The 22353-nt window shown below is 40.9% G+C and overlaps 1 protein-coding gene across 1 annotated transcript in view; it reads left to right on the top strand.

Moving 5' to 3' along the window:
• The window catches only part of myo15b (myosin XVB), a 133042-nt gene that overhangs the window by 86236 nt on the left and 24453 nt on the right, over positions 1-22353 (top strand). The window contains exons 23-37 of the mRNA XM_080305252.1: positions 5945-6007; positions 6092-6149; positions 6285-6409; positions 6878-6973; positions 7071-7306; positions 12905-13074; positions 13192-13264; positions 13370-13555; positions 13664-13773; positions 16365-16432; positions 16879-16963; positions 18911-18943; positions 19773-19853; positions 20672-20775; positions 20868-21140. Coding sequence (XP_080161378.1) covers positions 5945-6007; positions 6092-6149; positions 6285-6409; positions 6878-6973; positions 7071-7306; positions 12905-13074; positions 13192-13264; positions 13370-13555; positions 13664-13773; positions 16365-16432; positions 16879-16963; positions 18911-18943; positions 19773-19853; positions 20672-20775; positions 20868-21140 — 1761 coding nt within the window. The remainder of the gene's footprint in view (positions 1-5944; positions 6008-6091; positions 6150-6284; positions 6410-6877; positions 6974-7070; positions 7307-12904; positions 13075-13191; positions 13265-13369; positions 13556-13663; positions 13774-16364; positions 16433-16878; positions 16964-18910; positions 18944-19772; positions 19854-20671; positions 20776-20867; positions 21141-22353) is intronic.

Raw genomic sequence — 22353 nt, 5'->3', positions numbered from 1 at the left:
CTGGATTGTAACAGGATCTGCCTCATTGTGAAGTTTGACCTCTTTCTTCTCCTTTTGGTGGATATGGAGCATACTTACATGTCTGAAATCACAGATTTTACACAAAATTCATTTTCTGCATTCTTGGGTGGTGTGTCCAATACAACTCCAAATAGATGCTATTCTTTTTAAGAAACGAAATCTTCTCCTTATGAGGTTTCTTATCAGGGAGAGTGTGTGTCCACCTTTGCAGAACAGACAAGCCATCACAGCACTGTGACAATCTTGAGCCCCTTTTTGATTCTTTCTCTCAGAAAAAGTTGTGCCAAAGCTACTTCCTTTAGCCCTTGGATGTGGAGAACGTCTCCCTCCATCACTGCCCTTGGCTGTTAGATGTGTTGATGGAGCATCACATAGATTTCCAAAGACAGGATCTGTAGCAATTTTAACATGACGCTCAAGGAAGGAAGCCATGTCAGTGAATGCAGCTCTGTGATGTTGCCTCTCCTGGATGTCACATGCTACTGTTCACCATTTGTCTTTTAATTTACATGGCAGTTTTATAATCACAGCAAGCATATTGGCAAGCGTAACCTCTTCCATTGCATTGCAGCATCTATGTATAAGCAAACAATACATCTGAAAAGCCTTTCTGTCTTCTCATCTAATCAGTGGCCATGAGTGAACTTTATTCAGATAAGCATCTCTGGAACAAAAGTCTCTGTGTCTGCACTGATTTCAAGCCTGTTACTCTTTTTTTTTTTTAATATGATTCTATTCCACTGGATTTCCATGAACCAGTGCTCTCCACAGTGGATCCAGTTCTCAGCACATTCACTTTTGCAACAATTGCAGCTATTATCTGCTTCAAGCTGTTTGGAAACCTTGTTCCATCTTTCTCCTCAATTGTTCCTCCTGTTCTTCAAGAAAATGTTTTTCTTTGAGCATATGCTGGCTGTAACAAGGCAGCCATTTTAGCTTCTGCTCTGAGACATGCAGATGAAGTAGATGATATTTTTGAGCTCAACCTACTGCCTTGGTTTGACACACTATCAGATGGCAACACATCATCATAGACATCATGCTGGAGATTAAGAGACAGTTGAGGTTCTTTTCCAAAGTGCTCTTGAACCCTCACTTCTCCTAGGGGTGTTTCCTGTGACTGTACCCTGTCAGGTGACGGCCTGCCTGAACGTTTGTCAGTTTCAGACAGACATATTTTAACACCCTCCATAAACCCTTTATTGTATTTAGCAATGCTTAAGAACCATGTATTTTAATTATCTTTCTAATCAAATGAGATTAATGAAAGAAGAGATTTATGCAATGCCTACCATCCTTAAACAGGTCTCTTAACTCATAGTTAAATTAAACGATTCAACTTGTGAATAATTTATAAATTTATTTCATTAGCTCTTTAAAAGACATAATGACCCTTTTCATTTTGTTTACATGCTTTTTCCGATCTGTTTGGATAGTTTCAATTTTGTTTGCAAGAACTTTCTCGGTGAGAACAATTAATCTTTTATAATTTTCAGGTTTTCCAACAACAGATGCAGCTTGTGATTAGAGCAGGGCGATATGACCAAAAATATTTATCACGATATACATTTGAAAATTTGCGATAACGATATAACTGACGATATAATTGACACCAGACAAAATACTTTACAACTCCACAACTTTATTTGTGCAAAACAAAAACAAAAAAACATCAATGTATTTTCACTTCAACAAGCAGCTGTTTTTTATGTGCATTAAAGTTATATAAAAATTTAACAGTGCAAATGCAAATTCCTTGCTGCCAGTTTAACCAAACCTGATTCCAAATAGAGCACATTTCATTCATAATGTTGTCAGTCCAAGCCCATTATGTATTCACGATTTGAATCCTGGGTTGTGTGAAATCCCAGAAATAAACCCTAGACAAAGTGAATCTGTGAACTGAGGTGTAGGTCTATTAGGTTATGTTGTGGTGATCCTCGGGTTGGGGGATGGGTGTTCATGCTGGAGTGCAAAATTAAAACCTGCCTGTATGGAAGATGGATTAGAAAAGTTCAAAGCCATCAGGTGCTCAGTTTAGAAAAAAGAGAAAAGAAGAGGAGGAGAAACGAGCAAAAGATACAGGTAAGCAGATGTGTCATTGGATAATGGCACATCTGCATCCTGAAACAATCAGAATCAGCCCAGTGCACCAAACAGGCTAGGACCGCCACTGTGCGGGAGGCTCTGTCGCTGGCGTTTTTGCTGACAAATACTGGCGACTGTCAAACCTTTGAGTCACTGAACAGCTGAATAGGGGACTAATTTTGACACACCCGCTGTTCAAACATAAATCCAAGTTTCAGTTTAAGTCTCTTTTATTTGTTATCAAAATCTTTAAAAATCCACCCGAACATCAGTGATCACAACATTCAAGATTTGAGTGGTCAGCAAAAGTCAACTTCCCCCATCACCCACCCACTCAAAAAACTCCCTCCATAAGCTCACAGGTGATATAATAATCACTACCAACACCACATGACCCAAAGCTATGCCTATCCACCACAGGCTGGACTAACCTATAAGAACAATGTGGCCGGGTGTGGTCAGCGGTGCCGTAGCAGAGAAGGCGGATGCATCTAGACGGCATCGCAATCACGCCTTGCCAGCTTAAAAGCGGTGTAGGGTGTTGTGTTGTTGTTGTTGTGGCTACGTGTGGATGGCAGCTAGGGAGCTGCAGCTGTAGAAGTGTGTGAGCAGCAACCGGTTAATGAAGTAAAATGTTCCAGTATGCAGAATTGTGGTCGCCTCATGTAGGGCTGGGCCATATACCGTTCACGGTAATACCGGTATAATGTTGGGCAATGATAAGAAAATGAAATATCGCGATAGAATATGGGTTAAACGCACATGCGCAGTGCCTTTGTTTTCATACACACATGGCGGAAAAAGCATGGCGGCGACGGAGAATGAGAAGGGTGAAAGCGGATTGTTGAATGAAACAGATGAACCAGAACTGGTTTGTAAAAATGCTGCAACTTCAGTGGTGTGGAACTGGTTTAGCTTTCGTCCGTCAGATACACAACAAAGCACTTTTTTTGGTAGAGCGTGCTAGCGGGCCGTCGTTATTACCGTGTTTTTTTAGAAAATACGGCACACTTAAAATCAATCCTTTGATTTTTCTGAAAATCGACAGAGCCCCTTATAATCCCGTGCGCCTTATGTATGAATTCTGGTTGTGTTTACTGACCTCGAAACGATTTTATGTGCACGGCGCTCGAAAATCTGTCAAGTGTTTTAGTACGACTTTGCTAAGCTACGAAGCTGCACCGCTTGATGGATTGTCGGAGCATTACGGCTATCGTAGGCGGAGCCTCGCGGAGTGATACGTACTGTGCTTCAACATAATGTTACCGTATTGTGTGTGTATAACCTCTTTTTAAGTTTTTTAAGTTTTGTGGATTCAATGTATTTTGTGAAAATACATTGATGGGTTTTTTGTTTTTTTTGCACTAATAAAGTTGTGTGGAGTTGTAAAGTGTTTTGTCTAGTGTCAATTATATCGTCAGTTATATCGTTATCGCAAATTTTCAAATGTATATCGTGATAAATATTTTTGGTCATATCTCCCTGCTCTAGCCTCATGCTGCCTCCTGGGTTTCAGCACCACTGTGGCAGGAATGAGGCATGACGCAACCACGATTCTGCATACTGGAACAGTTTACTGGCAAAGTCATTTTTCAATCATTTATGGACTATATTATATCCCATGTATGGTCAATGTGTATGTTTGTTTTCCTATATTATGCCATACATGTATTTAATTTTAGATACATTATTATAGGGGATTTCTGAAAAAAGGAAGGTTTATAGTTAACTCTATGGCTTACAATACCTGCCTTTACAAGGTTGTATTGGATTTTCTCATTGGCTTATATATTTCAGCTTATCAATATTTTCCTCATAAAAAGCAGTCTCTTTCCTTCCCTTTAACTAGCTTTCTTATCTTGTGATAGCCTTGTCACGTGTACACAACCACACCTACACTTACAGCCCCTCTCCGTTCTTGGACTTCAAACCCTCTCAGTGAAATTCGAAGCAGCACTGCATCTCTCCTTCCGCCTTTGAAGCGTGTCTCTTAGACTTCATGCTTCGTATCTCTAACAGGTAGGCTGTTTTTCTCTTTAACCATGTAAGTTAGATCAGATGCCAAATGTAACTGGCATTTTTGTTTCCTCAAGGCATAGTTTACACCAGGAAAATTTGGAAATCTGATACAGGCAGTTTACTTGTTATCGTAACAGCTGAGACGCCTCTCTCAGCTGTTGCTTTCTGTGGATCATCTTTTGTTTCTTGCCTGGAATAGCAGTAAGCTGATATTTTTCCTCTTTTTGGTCTTTGTTTCTGTCATATTGCTCTCGTGCTGCTTTGTGTTTTATGAGCTTTGGACTATGAACAGTGGAGCTGTCAGGATTAGGCGATGAGCTCCCAGTAATTCAAGCTTGGTTATTGTCATGATATATATATATATGTACATATAGATACACTAATCTGAAAACGTTTTTTCACTGTAAGTTATTATTCTTTGTCTTTATTCTTTTACTCTTCTCACTTTTAACATGCTGAGCCATATTGTTAAACGTACACTTCTTTAACTTATATTAAAATATCTCCGTGATTAAATAATGAGTTAAGTTAAGATCAAAGTGGGCGGTATTTGAGTTTGACATCCCTGATGGTAAATGGGTTGGTTCTTATTTAGCACTTTTCAACTCTACCTGAACGCTCAAAGTGCTTTATATGACATGCATCATTCACCCAATCACATCCAATCATACATGTACTTTTTTTTTATGCTTAAGATCCCTAAGGCCCCTGGTACCATTAAACTGTAGTTTAACATTCTGTGATATAAATCTTTTTATCATATATTTTTCATTCATCAAAGGCTCTCAGTTACCTCGTCAAATAGCTGGATTGTGCTCACTTGTTAAGTCACTGTTCCGATGCTAAATAATGCTAATGCTGTTTTCTGTCAGGTAAAGACAAAAGATCAACATTTTCATTAAAGTAATGCATCAGAAAGATGTGAATTTATATTTATCAGTAGGGTATGAAAAATATACTGTATGTCTAGTCTGAAATTATCTGAGTGTTAAATCTGAATGAGATTAGAAAGGCACTATATGAGTATTGGTCGTACTGGGTATGACAAGATGCACACTGATACAGCAGTTAAACAACCATCAGTGATCCAGCCCCGATTATAAGATTTAATAAATGTAATAAACAATGTAATAAATTGTTTTATTAGCCTGATTGCAAGTATTTGTTTAATATGTATCATCTTCTTCAACAACAGTTTAAGGTTCGTTAACGGTCGAATGGCACAGTAAACTGTTATACATCATATATATATACATGTATATATATACACATATATACACAAAAAGCATGTTTGCAAGTTGATATATATCCACACCCATGGGCTATTACCGCACCTAATTTTATTAGTAGGCATTCCGTTGTCTCAAGCTAGATGGAGAGCAGGATAAACAGTTGGGATGTGAAATAAAAATGTACAAACATATCTATAAACACTGGAAAAGTCAGAGATATGGGTTGGCTTATGTCATAAACGAACCCTCTCGGACCAATACTGTTACAGTGACTACTAAGCTGTAAACTTCCTGATAAAAGTTGAACTTACTGGACTCTGTGTGGCCTTTGGTACAAGGAGGAGCAACAGCCCTCAGGGTGTGGAGTGAGTATATAACCAGACATGTATCCAAGAATAGGTTTGACAGAACGTGTGCCTGTGGGTGCAATGAAGTGCTATTAAGTTTTGCTTGGATAACTCAGAAACAAGCTTAAGGTGAAGAAAGCTATTGTTTAGTATGACTCTGGGTGTATGTTCTGAAATTATTTTTGTTCATGGTCACATTAACAACTAACTGACATTGTCTCTGTGTGCTGATTTCAGGAATTACATGACAGAAGCCAAGTGAAAGCCGTGACAAGGGCAAAGTCTGTCTCTCAAGAGATGGTGAGAAAATAAAAAGACGACCCACGTACTTTGTAAATTCCATTCTATAATAACTGTTTCTCTGACATTTTGCTTTCCTTGTAGGATGTGAGGATGTTAGAGATCCCTGCTGAGCTGTCCGCCAGACTCCACAGCACAGCAGGTTATAGTCATAAAAAAATCAAACTACAGAATCTATATGAAGAAGTCACAATATGAACATAAACAGTACTAACAATTTTGGTGGATCCATTCATCCAATGAAGCTTGTGAATGCACTTGTGCCTCTTTCTCACAGGGCAGAAGCAGGGATCAGGAGTCACAGAGGTCTCACCTCCACAGGTGAAAGCAGAACATAAGCTCAACCTGCCTCTTGATGTTGACAGCTACCCATTCTCACGCTATGCCAAGTCTGTATTAAAGGTGAGTAAAATATGAGCTCCCTAACATCACATCCGAAAGCATTACATTGACTTACAATAATTTAATCACCTCACCTCAGTCTTAAATCCTCTCATCTGACTTGGGCTCTGGAGGCAACAAGCAATCTATCAGGACCAAGGTATCTAGATATTTAGTTAAAGACATCCTTTCTGTGGCAGTCATTGTTTACAAAAGCAGTTAATTCTTTTAATTAAAACATAGAACACCTTGTGGATATTTAGACAATGGGACCTTTTTTTTTTAAAAAAAGGAATACTCATGTTAAAAGTATTTAAATAATAAAATAAATCAGGACAACTCCAGTTTTATGATGTAATCGCCAAATATTAGAAAAAAATTTTTTGACACACTTCTATAAAAATTTACCATGCAAAGAAGTCCACTCGTGCATGCATGTACTGAAAAAACATTAGCTACATTTATTGTTCGTACTCGTGTCTCCCTCAGGATACATGGTGCCAGCCTCAGGGATATCCCCTTCAGAAACCCCTTACAGCTCAAGAACCTGAAGATGCCAGAACTGCTTTGGAGATTTACAAACTGGTATTTTGAATTCATTAGAGTCTATGTGGCATTAAATACATTAAATATGATCTTTTGTCGTTAACTTAATTTTTTGTTTCATATCGTGTCTTTACAGATTTTGCATTTCACAGGAGATGTAGATATTAGCAGCTGGCAGGAGCAAATTTTAGGCAACTACATAGTGGAGAAAGGCCAAAGCCTGCCAGCCTTGAGGGATGAGATCCTGGTCCAGCTGGTTTACCATACTTGGAGCCTGAAGGAGGAGCAGCAAAGCCTGAGGGGCTGGTTGCTGATGGCCTGCTGCCTAAGTGCTTTCACACCATCACCATCACTGGACAAACATCTACTCAAGTAGGCGATGCAAAAATGAAAAGTAACCGTAACTCGAATATTGTGTTTTGAAAAATTTGGGGGAGTTGACATGCTGATGTCCCTATCACCCTATCAAATGAAGGGACAGATCTGTTGGTTTGAAGTCACCTCAAGGCGACTGTTGTTGTGATTTGGAGTTAGTACTCACATCATCTTTAGATAATACACATAGGCTCTTGACTTTATGCATAATGATGTCACATTCAGTCCTGTGGAAAGTTGTGTATTTAAAATATACACATTACCCTTAGCCATTACTGGCTACTCTGGCATGAATGACTCTAAATAACTTTATGGTAAATAACACAATATAGGCAAAAAAAATAATGTGAAAGATTCCACATTAAAATGTTTTAGTTCAACATAAATTTGAGGATATTTAACCGTTCGTCAGATTTTATTTAATGATGTCGTATGAAATTATAATGTTCTCTTCATGCAGCTGAAGCTGTGCAGGTCTGAGATCAGCAGCTTTCCTAAACACCAAACTGAGTTACCGTTTATGCTCTATATAGTGACAAAGTTATATAATGATCATTAATCCCTTTGACGTTATTTCTTTACCTTTATTTAAAAGAAAAAAAACAGCTTTCACAAAAGCTTTCACTGACACTACATCATGTGATACTTCGGCCTTTGTACTTTTGTACTCATCAGTTAACTTTGGAGTTACTATAATGAGTGAACATGCAGGGTAATTTGTCTGTTGTCAGTGGATGGTGCTGAGGTTTGAATCTTGGGGTAGCTGCTATAATCACATAGAGAAAGGTGTTTAGGTGGGGTTTACTTAACTTTATAGTTAAGTGGGAAGCTTTGCGGAGGAAACCTGGTCTTGTTAGGAGATACAACATGCATCCCACTTTGGATGGAGCAGCTCTCATTTCTAGAAATCTGGCCAGATTTATTAAACCCCCAAAACATGACTATCCAGAGTTGGAACCAGGAAGCAGAGTTGCAGTCTTACATGCCTCTCTTCAGCTTCTCCTGTTATCCACCTAAAACCCCATCCCCTTAGAGACTGTGTCAGCTTCCAAACAGACAAAAAACAAACTAAAAACCAGCAAAAAAAGAGACTTAAACATAAAAAAAATTACAAAGAAAGAACAATACAGCATCCTCAACAGCGCCAAAGAGTAAAACAGTACAATGTGGATTATTAAACATTAGGCCTCTCTCTTCCAAGTCTCTGTTAGTACATGAGTTAATAATTGATCAATAAGTTGATTTACTCTGCCTTACAGAAACCTGGTTACAGCAGGATGATTATGTTAGTTTAAATGAATCAACACCCCCGAGTCATTCTAACTAATCAACCAAAGACCAAGACAGATTTTCAACCCTTTCACACATACTGGTCACTACAGTGGACAGCTATTCAAAGGCTGTTTTCTTGTATTTGTGTCAGTGTTGATGGTATTAGTGATGGGTCGGTCGTGAACGAAATGGCTCTTAGAGCCGGGTCTTTGACGTGAACGACGCGAGCCGGCTCCTTATCGCAAGCCGTGGGGTTTTTTTCTCTTTCTCTCTCTCTCTCGCACTTTTTTCCGCTTCACTCCGCACGCGAGCCTTGTGCTTTACGCTGGGCAGAGGGGCGGTAGTTACACTCAGTAGCACAGGAACAGAGCAGGAGGGGGAGAGAGAGAGAAAGAGAGCCAGGGACAACAACGTCCCATTAGAAAGGTATAGTAATCATCCACAACTATTTTCAGTTGCAGATGATAAAGGATTCAGAAAGTGTATTCAGGCAGGCCCATATGACAGAGAATGTGCATCTTCTTTTTGTTTTCATATTGTAATTTATATTTAATTGTGTTGTGGTTTGCAGTGTTTTGTGTTCACTTTAAATTTGTAAAAGGAAAAAGCTGAAAATTTAAATAGTTAAAAGTTGAAATGTGAATAGTTGATTTTTGTATTATATGATTTATTTATTACATGTCATGTGGAGTGAATAAATAAAAGTATATTTATGGTGGCCCCTAGAGACAAAGCACATACGAACTTCAAATCACATACGAACCCTGAAGCACGTACAAACTCCAAAACACGTAAAAACACGTAAAAACTCCAAAGCACGTAAATACACGTACAAACTCCAAAACACGTAAAAACTCAGAAGCACATAAAAACTCAAAACACGTACAAAAGACAACAGAAGTGCTCCAGGATGCTAGGGGGCAGTGTGGAGCTTTTGTTACCTAGTGGCTACACAAGCCAGCAAGTACCAACGACCGGATTTGGTGTGTGGTAGTAAGAGGTAAATGAACTTTTTAAAAAAAATTTGACTATATATGAATGCTTGTGTATAAATACACAAACAATACACATATGCTTTCATGCTTTCAATTGTGTAATTTAAGTGATCTAGGTAGCTCTGTTTTGGAAGTTCAGTTCATGCTAGAAATGTGTTTTGGAGTTTGTACGTGTTTTGTCTCTAGGGGCCACCGCATATATTTATATATAAATATATATAAATAAAACCACTTTCTTTCTACATTAGTAATTCCTTTTGTGCATAAATTTATATTATTGCTAATAATAAATTAATTAAAGCAACAAAACAATCTGAAGAGCCGGTTCGGAGCCGAAAGAGCACATGAACCACTGCATTGGACACTGATGTGACACTTTATACCTGCCACCCAGTCAAAACGTATGTTGTCCACCTAAGTGGACATGTAAAAAATTGTTTGAAAAGTACATATTTTAAAAAAGAAATGAAGTTCAAAAATCTTTTTTCATGCCTAAAGATAAATAAAACTACTTAAGAAAAATATTCCTGAATTAGCTTGTCATAATTCGTGCATGAAAGGGTTAATTCATTTGAAAGCCTGATGCTTGCTTAGCTTTTTCCACGCTAGTTGGAAAACTCAAGAAAACAGTCGGGATTTGTAGCTGTAGAAATAAAATTGAATTGACTCTGTTATTGTCAGTCTGCTCCAGGATAACGATGTCCCACTTCTGCTGATTTTGTCAAATGTTTTTATGAGCCTTGCCTTCAAATGAATATATCTAAGACTAAAGAGTGATTTCAGGAGATTTTATTTTTATTAAAATTCACATTGCAGAATATGTTCAAAGTTATAAATCTCTTGGAAAAAACCTGCACATAAAACTTGCAGTTACTAACATGGACTTACAACAACATCCATCCATTCGCTTCCGCTTATCCTTTTCAGGGTCGCGGGGGGCGCTGGAGCCTATCCCAGCTGTCATAGGGCGAAAGGCGGGGTACACCCTGGACAGGTCGCCAGTCTGTCGCAAGGCTAACACACAAGGACAAACAACCATTCACACTCACATTCACACCTAGTGGCAATTTGGATTATCCAATTAACCTATCCCCACAAGCTGCATGTCTTTGGACGGTGGGAGGAAGCCGGAGTACCCGGAGAGAACCCACGCAAACACGGGGAGAACATGCAAACTCCACACAGAAAGACCCCGGTCTGATGGTGGAATTGAACTCAGGACCTTCTTGCTGTGAGGCAACAGTGCTAACCACCGTGCCACCGTGCTGCCTTGATAAAACTGTGATGATTTAATTTGATCGTTCTTTCCTTTATGATACTTATCTGTAAAGAACAGAAACAATCAAATTGTTAACAGCCTGATTGTCAAACCACAGCTGAACCAAGCATCTCTGTATACCACACAGTTAGTGGTTGGCTGGTTCAATTTTCCTTGACAGTTCACACCCATTGCACAGTAAGTTTCAGTTTCTTCTTTCTGGGTAAAGATTTCATTTGACTTTGAGGCTTCATTCTAATATTGTACAGTCTTTACCTTACAATAAAAAGCACCTAGAGAGAAGCTATATAAATAAAATTAACTAAATTTAAGTCAATCGTTGGTGACTTTGTTAGTGTTATAAAATATGTTCATTTTCACCAGACCTGATGCCTCTGCCAAATTTTTGTAGTTCTTGAGCATATTGTAGCCCTCTAATAAGGGATTCGTTTTTGTAAAAAATTAAATAAAATGGCAATATTAAGAATAATAAGCAATAATAGGGCCCTTGGCAGATCTTAAGGTATACTGCAGTATGGGGTTGGTAGAGTTGAGGCATTTCCTGTAGTCACTGGGATGTCTTGCACCCTGTCTTCTAATGTGGCTGTAGCAAAAACAAGTTACTTCCCACTTACTGTGTCCGCTAGGTAGTGTACAACAACACATAATATTATAAGTCATGCTGTTGCATATGTAAGAAAACATCAATATAGCTTTGTTAGAACAAAACTTGAATAAATTAACTAGCAATATGTCCATGGTGTACCTTGCCTCTTGCTCCAGATGGCTCCAGCCCCTTATATATATATTTAAGCATGCCATAAGCAACTCATTCCATAACTTCATGGAATGGATTCCTATGCTGGAATCTAAGCCTTACATCACAGAGCACAATTCCCAGCATTAGATGCAGTGCTTCAAAGCACACTGCCACTGGACTCTACAGCAGTGGATACATGTTCTCTGAAATGATGAATGACACTGTGTCTGACAATCTGATGAATGAGATGCCAGAAAAACAGTATTTGTCTAAACGCATTGTGCATGGGAACACTTTGGGGATAGACCCTTCCTGTTCCAACATGTCTGCGCACCAGTGTACCATGCAAGGTCCATATAGACAAGGGTGAGTTTGGTGTGGAAGAACTGCACTGGCCTGCACAGAGTCCTGATCTCAACCCTATAGAACACCAAAAGGATGAATTAGAGCAGAGAGTGCAAGCCAGGCCTTCTCATCCAACATCAATGTCTGACCTCACAAATGCACTTTTGGAAGAATGGTCAGAAAATTCTCATTAACACATTTATAAACCTTGTGGAAAGCCTTCCCAGAGCAGTTTAAAGCTGCAAAAGATGTGCCGAGATCATATTAAACTCAATGAATTAAGAATGGGATGTCACTCAATTTCATGTGTGTGTGAATGAATTTGTGAAAAATTTATCCAGGACGCATTTGCAATTTCAGTTGAGCGTGCTGAGTATGGTGCTAACACAGCAAGAAGCTGTGTTAGCACCATACTCACAGAGTAAAACTCGCTTCACTTTGGACAGTGATTCTGATCATCAAGTACTTTCTTGTTCATGACAGGTTTGAGCTTTGGTTGTTCCTGAACATCCTAACCATTTTTTGTTCATCTGAGGGTGACAGTTTGGATCTTCTTCAGACTTTTGCAAAGTGGTGGCACATCTTATTTACAACTGACGAACATGCTCGGATAAATTATTTGAGCCTGATTGTATAATTTTGACTCTGTGTTGATTTAAGAAAATACCAAATAAAACTGGAACACATTTTTGCACCTGATTTTTATTTTTTTTAAATCAAAGAACAGTTCAAAGAAATCATTAAAAGCCTAAAATTATGATGTCATTCACGTCCATGATGATGAAGGTATTTAAACTTCAGACCATAATCATAACTTCCTCTGTCGCATCAGCTTAAACGACTATGAGACTGCAGCACATGACAAATAAACTTGCTTCCCAGTACTTTTTATTAAACTGTCAGATTTTGTTACTCAGTCACTGAATGGTGTTCTAGATTGTTACGACCCACTTTAACCCCTGCAGGTATGTATCTGACTATGGTCCAGGGGAGTACCGTTCACTGTGCCAACATAAACTGCTGACATCTATGAAGCTTCCATCTCCAACCTGCCGGATGTACCCACCCACCGAGCTGGAATGGACATCCAACCAGAGAAAGGGAACCATGTTGGTAGACGTTCACACCTACAATGGTGAGACTAACTGAACATTTCCATTTTTGTACCATGAAACTGGATCAGTGGGCCTAAAGGCAGTGCAAAAATATCAGCTTTAATAAACTCACAACACCATTTGGCGTTTTATTTCAGATGAGAAGTTTGTAACTGAAGTGGAGTCTTGGACCACAGGAGAGCAGCTAGCGTCGTGGATTCTTCATTTCAGGTATAAGTTGTAAACATATGTGATTTCCCCCACTTTGCTAACTAATGTTTGCATTTACATGCATCTTCCTTAAAATTTTGTGTAATGTGTTGTTTTGTGCCATAGAGGTGTTTCGGAAGTGGTACAGGGCTGGTCAGTGTCTCTTTTTTCAATCGATGACGGCTGGTCTGATTTAGCTGGCTCAGATTTTGTCATGGATCTGCTGGCTGGAGCTGAAGCTGAAGTGCTCCCACCAGAAGGGACTCCCACCTCTACTTACTCTGATTACCTGTTCAGCAACCAGGGAGATAGGTAAAATAGTGAACAATTGTTTGGGGGTTTGTTTGTTTCATTTTCTTGGAGGGTCGGGGGCATCTTTTAAAGAATCCAGTGGCACTTATGACAACTGTTTTTCTATAGGATGTTAACAACCGATCAAGATGACTTTATACCACCAGCACCACCCATACAAGCTCCTGGTCTACCTCCTTTTGAAGGAAACCAGTGGAGAAGAGATTATCCACAGGAAGGTAAGTATTATATGGTGAAATTTTAGTACACTAGTTATCTAATTAACACCGTCAGGAAGACCAAACAGAGCCATCTACTAATGTAAATATTTAGCTATAGTTTGTCTCTTAGGAATTAACCACTTTCAGTTTAATGTTATTTATTTATATAGTACCAAATCACAACAGCTGAATCAAGGTGCTTTATATTGTAAGGTTAATACCCTACAAGAAAACGGAGGCAATTCCAACAACAGATGACTCCCTATGAGCAAGCACTTTGGCAACAGTGTGAAGGAAAAACTCCCTTTTAACCAGAAGAAACCTCTGTCAGAACCAGGCTCAGGGAGGGGCGGCTATCTGCTACAACCATTTCTGGTTGAAGGGGGTAAGACAGGACAAAGATATCAGTTAGAGAAACATTCTACAAAAAAAGACCTATAATTTTAATTTATGTTTTGTTGTGTTTCCCACTATGACTTCACATGTGATTGGCTGCTTCCAGTAATGGCAGCAACATGATAATATCAGATCATGCAAGGAACGGCTGTCTGCAAGTGCACACAGGCACAGTTCATTACTTGTCTCACCAGAAAGATTTTTTATTTTCTAGACCATGCAGTCCATCTAGCTCTAAATGTGTCCACATAGCATTTCAGAAAATGTTTCACTAAACATGATAATGATATATAAAAGAACTGACGACAACAAAAAACTGCCACAAAAAATACAAGTGAGATAGTAAGCTTTATTTTGCAACCATAACTTTAAACCAGCAGATAGGTTGTCCTCCCTCTGTCTCTATCTATATCTATTATGGCTGGGGGATAACAAGTATGTCCACACTAATTATTTAATATTGAATATTAGGGGCAGGGATAGCTCAGTAGGTAAAGTGGTCGCCCCATGATCGGAAGGTCGGCGGTTCGAATCCACTTAACGGCTACCCTGAGGTACCCCTGAGCAAGGTACCGTCCCTACACACTGCTCCCCGGGCGCCTGCTTAGTGGGCTGCCCACTGCTTCACTGAGTGAATGGGTCAAATGCAGAGAAAAAACAAGTAATTTCCCCATGGGGAAATCAATTGATGATAAAGTATCCATTATTATTATTATTATTATTATTAATAGACATCACACTGCAAAAAGATCTATACTAGTGCTGGGGCTGCACGGTGCTAACGCGTTAATTAGCTAAACATGCTAACACGTTGACGCCGTGCAGCCCCACGCACGGGGTGATCCGCATTAACTCACTAACAGAGATTTGCCACATGCGGTTATGGCATTAACAAGATTAACGCTGACAGCACTAATCTATACACTACAAACCAAAATACATTCAGAAAAGTTAGGTGTGTGAAACAGTGGCTCCCAGTGAAGGGCCGTTTTTATCTGTACAAATGCCGCCTTGCACTGCTTTATCCCCTGGCCCAGATCTGGGGCACCCTTTCACGTGAGGTCAGTCAAGGGTCTGGTCCATTCCCCAAATCCAGGCACGAACCAGCGGTAGTAACCAGCGTGTCAGGCTACATTTCACTGTGTGTTATACTTGTATAACTATGCATGTGACAAATAAAGAACCTTGAACCTTGAACCTTGAGCCAGCCCCAAGATGCAATGGCTACTGTTTTCTCCACCTGTAGGCACACCTGCCCGCCTCCCAAATGGTACGCTAACACTGTGCCTCCCTTGATCCAAACGCAGACTTCTTTGGGTTGGCTATGAGCCCCGCCTACATCAGGGACTCCAGGACCACAGCTACCCAGTACACATGCCGGTTGTTACTATGGATGATAACATCATGGAGAAGGCTGTTTTTTCCTTGGATACTGCAGACAAGGGAATCTGCCAGTAGCCCTCGGTTAAATCCAGTGTTGTGAAAAATTAAGCCGGATCTTTCCAGTTAAGGAGTCCAGCAGCCCCAACCCAGGCCATGAGATAGGCATCAGACCATGACACCTCATTCACCAGCCATACCACCTCATAGTCAACATCGCCAACTCACCGTGTGGCCACAAAGAGTCCTTGCCACTTGGCGAGTGTCTTTACGCTTGAAGAAGGGCATAATACAAGCACTTTGTCTCCCATTGAAAATTGCCTGAGTCTAACCCCTCTGTTATACAGGTGCTGTTGACATTCCTGGGCCTGGAATAAATTCTCCCTTGACAACCTTGACAATGATTGCAGCTTTGCTTTCAGGTCCAGGACATACTAAATCTCATTTTTACCGCAGCAATTTCCTAATGTTGTAAACCTCAACATCTGGCAATAAACCCATTCTGATTCTGATTCTGATTTTAACTGGGCTTGGGGGGAAAGGGGGAAAACACAATGAAGGCCTGGGGAGCCTCCCACACTGCAAACAACAAAGGGTCTATCCAGCAAGCCCAATTCCTTTCATCCTCATGAATGAACTTGAATAACAAAATAAAAACAAAATAAAAATACTATTATGATTATGATTGTGTCAAAAAGTAGTATAAAAAATATTATGTTGATATTTAGTTCTTGGTTGAAAAAATAAAGGAGTAGTCGTACAGGCAACCAGCAAAGACAACACAAAGGTCCTTTTTTTTACTCTAACTAATGAGAAATTCTTTCCATCTTCAGGGCGCAGTCGACAGATGGAGGCCTATGTTGATGACATATTTGAACCCGTACTGGACAATGGACCTCCAGTGAGTTGTGTTGTGTTTCTTTGCAGTTTGGCTTATAATTTTGTCTTCTAGCTGAGGGCACAGTGACTACTAGGCTAGTATTTCCCAGAGAAAAAAATGTTCATGCATGATAACTTTACTTTCTCTGATACGAAAAACAATGTAAGAAAGGAAAGATATAAAGAGAAAAAGAGAGATGCTTTAAGGTAAAGACTGCTCATTTGATAAATTAGAAATTTAATGCTTGTATATAACGATGTAATTTATACTAGACAGTATGTGCAGGCTAAACTGTGTAGTATGCATTTTTAGTGTTTAGTTCAGAGATATGCTTATATATTGTAGAACATTATTATGTTGTTACTGAATTTGTTAAGGCTTATTTCCAGCAACTCCACGTGTAGTTGTGGCTGCCGTGTCACTTATAATGTGATACACAGCTCATTTTTGTGTGTTTGTGTGTGTAGGACATGGAAAGAGTAGCTATTCTGAATCGCAGGATGAGAGGGGGAGGGGGGATTGGACCGATGCACTCTGGCATGTATGGAGCAGGTAGGAAATTCACACGCCACATGTATTTACTTCGTAGTTGAACTACAAAACATTCTTAAACGTGTAGATTGTTCATAATGTTCACACTAAAAGGTAAAATCGATCTGCTTAGGGGTAGGGGCAGCAGCCTACGCAGACAAAGCCAAACCTCCCTCTGCCAAGTCACCTCCAGCTTATCCAGGGTAACCCCAGGCATTCTCAAGCCAGCTAAGAGATGTAATCTTGCCAGTGTATCCTGGGTCTGGCCCAGTGGCTCCTCCAGGTGGGACATATCCAGAGCACCTCACACAGGAGGTGACCAGAAGGCATCTAGTCAGATATCTGAACCATCTCGCTGGCTCCTTTGAATGTAGAGGAGCAGCAGCTCAACTCTTAGCCCCTCTCAAATGACTGAACTCCTCACCCTATCTCTAAAAGAGAGACCAGCTACCCTTAGGATAAAGCTTATTTCTACTGCTTGTATCCGCACCCTCATTCTTTCAGTCACTACGCAAAGCTCGTGACCATAAGTGAGACAGGGGACGTAGCTTGACCAGTAAATTGAGAGCTTTGCTTTTATGCTCAGCTCTCTTCACCATGATGAAGCGGTACATCGTTTGCATCCATCCATCTTTGGTCCCAATCCTTCTATCACTCACTTCCTCCCCTCTCTCCTCACTCGTGAACAAGACCACAAGATACCTAAACTACTCCACTTGGAGCAGCAATTCATTGATGACCCTGCGTGGGCGCTCCAGCCTTTTCTGACTGAGGACCATGGCCTCAGATTTGGAGGTGCTTCACACTAGGTTGCAAACAACTCCAGTGCAAGCTGGAGGCCAACTCTACTTGCAATGAAGCCTGATGAAGCCAGCAGATCCACATCCACCTACACCTAGAAATTATGTCCATAAAATTATAAAAAGAATCATTGACTAGTGGCAGCTGTGGCAGAGTCCAACAACCACTGGAAATGAGTCAAACCTATTGCCAGAAATGTGGACCAAGCTCACATTTCTCCTTTGGCTCACAACAACAGGCTAGAACACCCCATACTCCTGAGTATGCAAAAAAAAAAAAAAAAAAAAACAGGACAAAGAGCTGGTTGAGTGTTCTGCATCCAGGACAAAAAAAACTGCATTGACCAGGGTTCAACAAATGGAAGAGCTTTCCTTTCTGCTCCGCCCCCCTGGGGGGCATGAATTACTCATCTTGCCAGGTGGGTAGCAGTGTGATGGGCGACTCTGCTTCCTCTACAGAAGGCATGTCAGTGTGGTTAAAGAGGTCCTCAACGTTTTCCTTTTACCACTTGACCATATCCTCAGTTGAGTTCAGCAGCCCCCCACCCCACCACACACCCTGTGAGTAGAGCAATGCTTTCCCTTAATGAGATCCCGAATGGTGCCAAAATTGATTCAAGACTAACAGAAAGTCATGTTGAATCTGTTGGGCATTTTTCTTGGCCTTCAGACAATAATTCTGATTGCTACACTGCCAGATGGGAAAGGCAAAAAAAGAGAAGAAAAGAACAAAAGGCCAATTCCTCAAGGGCAACTCCAGACTGGAATAGAGTCCAAACCCTCTCCAGGAGATTGGTTATGGAGCCCAAGTAAGTGAGTTGAGATGAGATCTACTATATGTAACCAGTTGAAGGAGCTTGGAAAGAAAGTAACTGGCCTTTTTTAAGTTTCATGAAGACATTTCATCTCTCATCCAAGATGCCTGGTCCCTTGTTTTAGTTCTTTTCATAAGGGTTGATTGAATTACTCTTTGTCTGACCCCTCACCCAGGAACAATTTGGTTTGGGAGACTAGGGGGCAACAGACGCCCCTGGCACCTGGGATTACTAGGACACACGAACTGAAATTGTATTGCTGCTCGTCATATATCTTATACACATTTTTGAAAGACAGGATTTTAGCTTGTTATGTGCCATTTCAACTGCACACTAAAACACCATTTTTACAGGTATGCCTATGACAATGCCAAGCTATCCTTTGGGTAAGTAATTTATTACATTTCTGATATAAAGAATCAAGCCTTCACTTCTTCTTTCATCATTGAGAAAATATTCACTTTTTGTCATGCCATTGATTATGAATGTCTTTAGGCCAGCCAGGTTTGTTCTAAGATCTCCATTTGATATGCAGTTAGGGGGCCCTGTAGAAGGCACACTTCAGTATAGTTAACTAATATAACCGAACACAGTACTGCAAGCCTCATTAGTTTACTGCCTATCCTTCAACATTGAAAAGCGGTGAACCATTATCCCTTCTTGACATACAACATGATATATGTAGTGTTGAATTTGTAGTTTTTTCACATTCTGTTTATAATTTTAGTAATTCTTGATAATTCTTGATCTTTTTAACCTCTTAAAAAGGGGGATATCATTAGCTTACTTTGTAGACATACACTAAACAAGCATAGTTTCACAAACTAGAAAATATCTTTTATAGGTCTAGTGCTGTCTGATTTCAATTTGGAGATATCTAATAGGTGACAATTTTGATCAGGGGTCAGGTTGGGCCTAAACGTACCTGCTGTATATATTAAGCAGTTAAAATAAACATTGTTGTTCTGTTTGTTGTTGTTTTTAAAGCCATTTTAAAGCTGATTTGGTTAATGCTGTTTCTTGGTTTATTCCATGTGGAGTTTTATATCTCATATCTGTGTATGTATAATATATATGTATATCGCTTATACTGGTTATCTTTTAGAATACTCATATGCAGTTTAATTTTTATGTTTTGGATTTTTTTAAGTTATGGATTCAAATAAATTACAGAAAATGTTTCAATTCTCCATATGTTGCTTTCTGTATGTATAGGAGCACCAGTCAACCCCGCAATGCCCAGTTATGGTGCAAATCCCATGATGCCAGCCATGCCAGCCATGCCAACCATGCCAGGTAATTCTCCAACATTTCTTATTCATTTTTTTCAGACCTGGGCTCATATGATGACACAGATTATTGGTAGGTCAACTACCACCTCCTAAGGGACAGCCAACCAGCCTCCTCTGACACTGCCTCCTGGACCCACTGCATCCCCACCCCACCCCCCCTCTAGCACATGACACTCCGCAACGTAACCCCATGTCCTGACTTAGTCTAGGGAGTCTTAGCCTACTCACCCCTTAAAGTCTCATTCAGGCAGTCCACCAACTCATTAGTCTGAGGGTGGTAAACGCTGGTCCAAAAGGTTTAATGCCCAGTAGTTCTTCTTGTGTGCAAGACATGAACAAAGTGCCCTGGTCAGTCGGTATCTCTACCCTGGGATCCCGACTCAGGATATGACTTGAAACAGTGCACTCTTTGCTGAAATGCAGCACTGCTTTGGGATATTGTGTTGCATTAACCTGCATCAGAACGAATACAAAGTGATATCCCCATGCACTCCAGTGAAATGCCCCCCCCAAACAACTGGTACCAACAACTGTGTGCATTCTTCCTGCATGGGATTGTCATGACTCACTCTGCATAATCTTTCCATAATCATCACAAAATAATTAAATGCCAACGCTACGTCAGGTCGCACTTTGACCATCAACATTTGTGGTCAAAGTCCAACATTTGTCATCACAAGACTGCTCTGGTGGGGCAAATAACTGGAAGTGCAAAAAAACAAAATTATATATGCATGAAATAGTTTATAAGCACTGTGTTTGCAGAGTTTTATATATGTATTTAAATATGTGTAACAATTTGTCATAATTGATCATACACAGCCATGATGATGCCTCAGGCTCCCATGCCTGCTCCTGCTGCTGACCCCATGCAGATGGCAGCAGCAACGCAACAGGCTCTAATCAACCAGCAAGCCCTTCTCATGGTCAGCACTATGATGATCATTTTGGTCACATCCTTTATCACCCCTTCATCCCTCGTAAGGCCAAAGTTTAAATTTCTCCCCTGTCCTCTCAGGCCCAGCAGATGACCATGCAGGCAATGACTCTGTCCCAGCAGCAGGCACAGGAGCAGCAGAAGAAGGAGCAGGAGAGACTGAAGAGGGAGGAACAAAGGCAGAGGGAACAGGAAAGAAGGCAGGAGGATGAGAGGGAACGGAGGCGTAGATCAGAACGGCGTTCTAAGGACCGTTCAAGTTCACCTCCTCCTCAGTCTCGCTCACCCCCACCTGTCCAGTCCAAAGCATCTGCGCCTAAAATCACCCAAAACTACAGTCAGCCTGAGGCAGAGGTATTTATATTAAATATATATATATATATATATATATATAAAAAACACCCAGCACGCCCCTGCGGGCGGTTTATCCTTCAAGCTCGGGTCCTCTACCAGAGGCCTGGGAGCTTGAGGGTCCTGCGCAGTATCTTAGCTGTTCCCAGGACTGCGCTCTTCTGGACAGAGATTTCCGATGTTTTTCCCGGGATCTGCTGGAGCCACTCGCCTAGCTTGGGAGTCACCGCACCTAGTGCTCCGATTACCACGGGGACCACCGTTACCTTCACCCTCCACATCCTCTCGAGCTCTTCTCTGAGCCCTTGGTATTTCTCCAGCTTCTCGTGTTCCTTCTTCCTGATATTGCTGTCATTCGGAACCGCTACATCGATCACTACGGCCGTCTTCTTCTGTTTGTCTACCACCACTATGTCCGGTTGGTTAGCCACCACCATTTTGTCCGTCTGTATCTGGAAGTCCCACAGGATCTTAGCTCGGTCATTCTCCACCACCCTTGGGGGCATCTCCCATTTTGACCTTGGGACTTCTAGGTTATACTCGGCACAGATGTTCCTGTACACTATGCCGGCCACTTGGTTATGGCGTTCCATGTATGCCTTGCCTGCTAGCATCTTGCACCCTGCTGTTATGTGCTGGATTGTCTCTGGGGCATCTTTACACAGCCTGCACCTGGGGTCTTGCCTGGTGTGATAGACCCCAGCCTCTATGGATCTTGTACTCAGAGCTTGTTCTTGTGCTGCCATGATTAGTGCCTCTGTGCTGTCTTTCAGTCCAGCTTTGTCCAGCCACTGGTAGGATTTCTGGATATCAGCCACCTCCTCTATCTGCCGGTGGTACATACCGTGCAGGGGCCTGTCCTTCCATGATGGTTCCTCGTCTCCCTCCTCTTTCTTGGGTTTCTGCTGCCTGAGGTATTCACTGAGCACTCGGTCAGTTGGGGCCATCTTCCCAATGTATTCTTGGATGTTCGTTGTCTCATCCTGGACTGTGGTGCTGACACTCACCAGTCCCTGGCCCCCTTCCTTCCGCTTAGCGTACAGCCTCAGGGTGCTGGACTTGGGGTGAAACCCTCCATGCATGGTCAGGAGCTTTCTTGTCTTTATGTCAGTGGCTTCTATCTCCTCCTTTGGCCAGCTTATTACCCCAGCAGGGTACCTGATCACGGGCAGGGCGTATGTGTTGATGGCCCGAATCTTGTTCTTACCATTCAGCT

The sequence above is a fragment of the Astatotilapia calliptera genome, chromosome 8 (genome assembly GCF_964374335.1).
Source record: "Astatotilapia calliptera chromosome 8, fAstCal68.1, whole genome shotgun sequence".
NCBI classification, from domain to species: domain Eukaryota; kingdom Metazoa; phylum Chordata; class Actinopteri; order Cichliformes; family Cichlidae; genus Astatotilapia; species Astatotilapia calliptera.
Note: the sequence above shows the minus strand (reverse complement) of the source record. Positions and strands in the feature narration are given on the sequence as shown.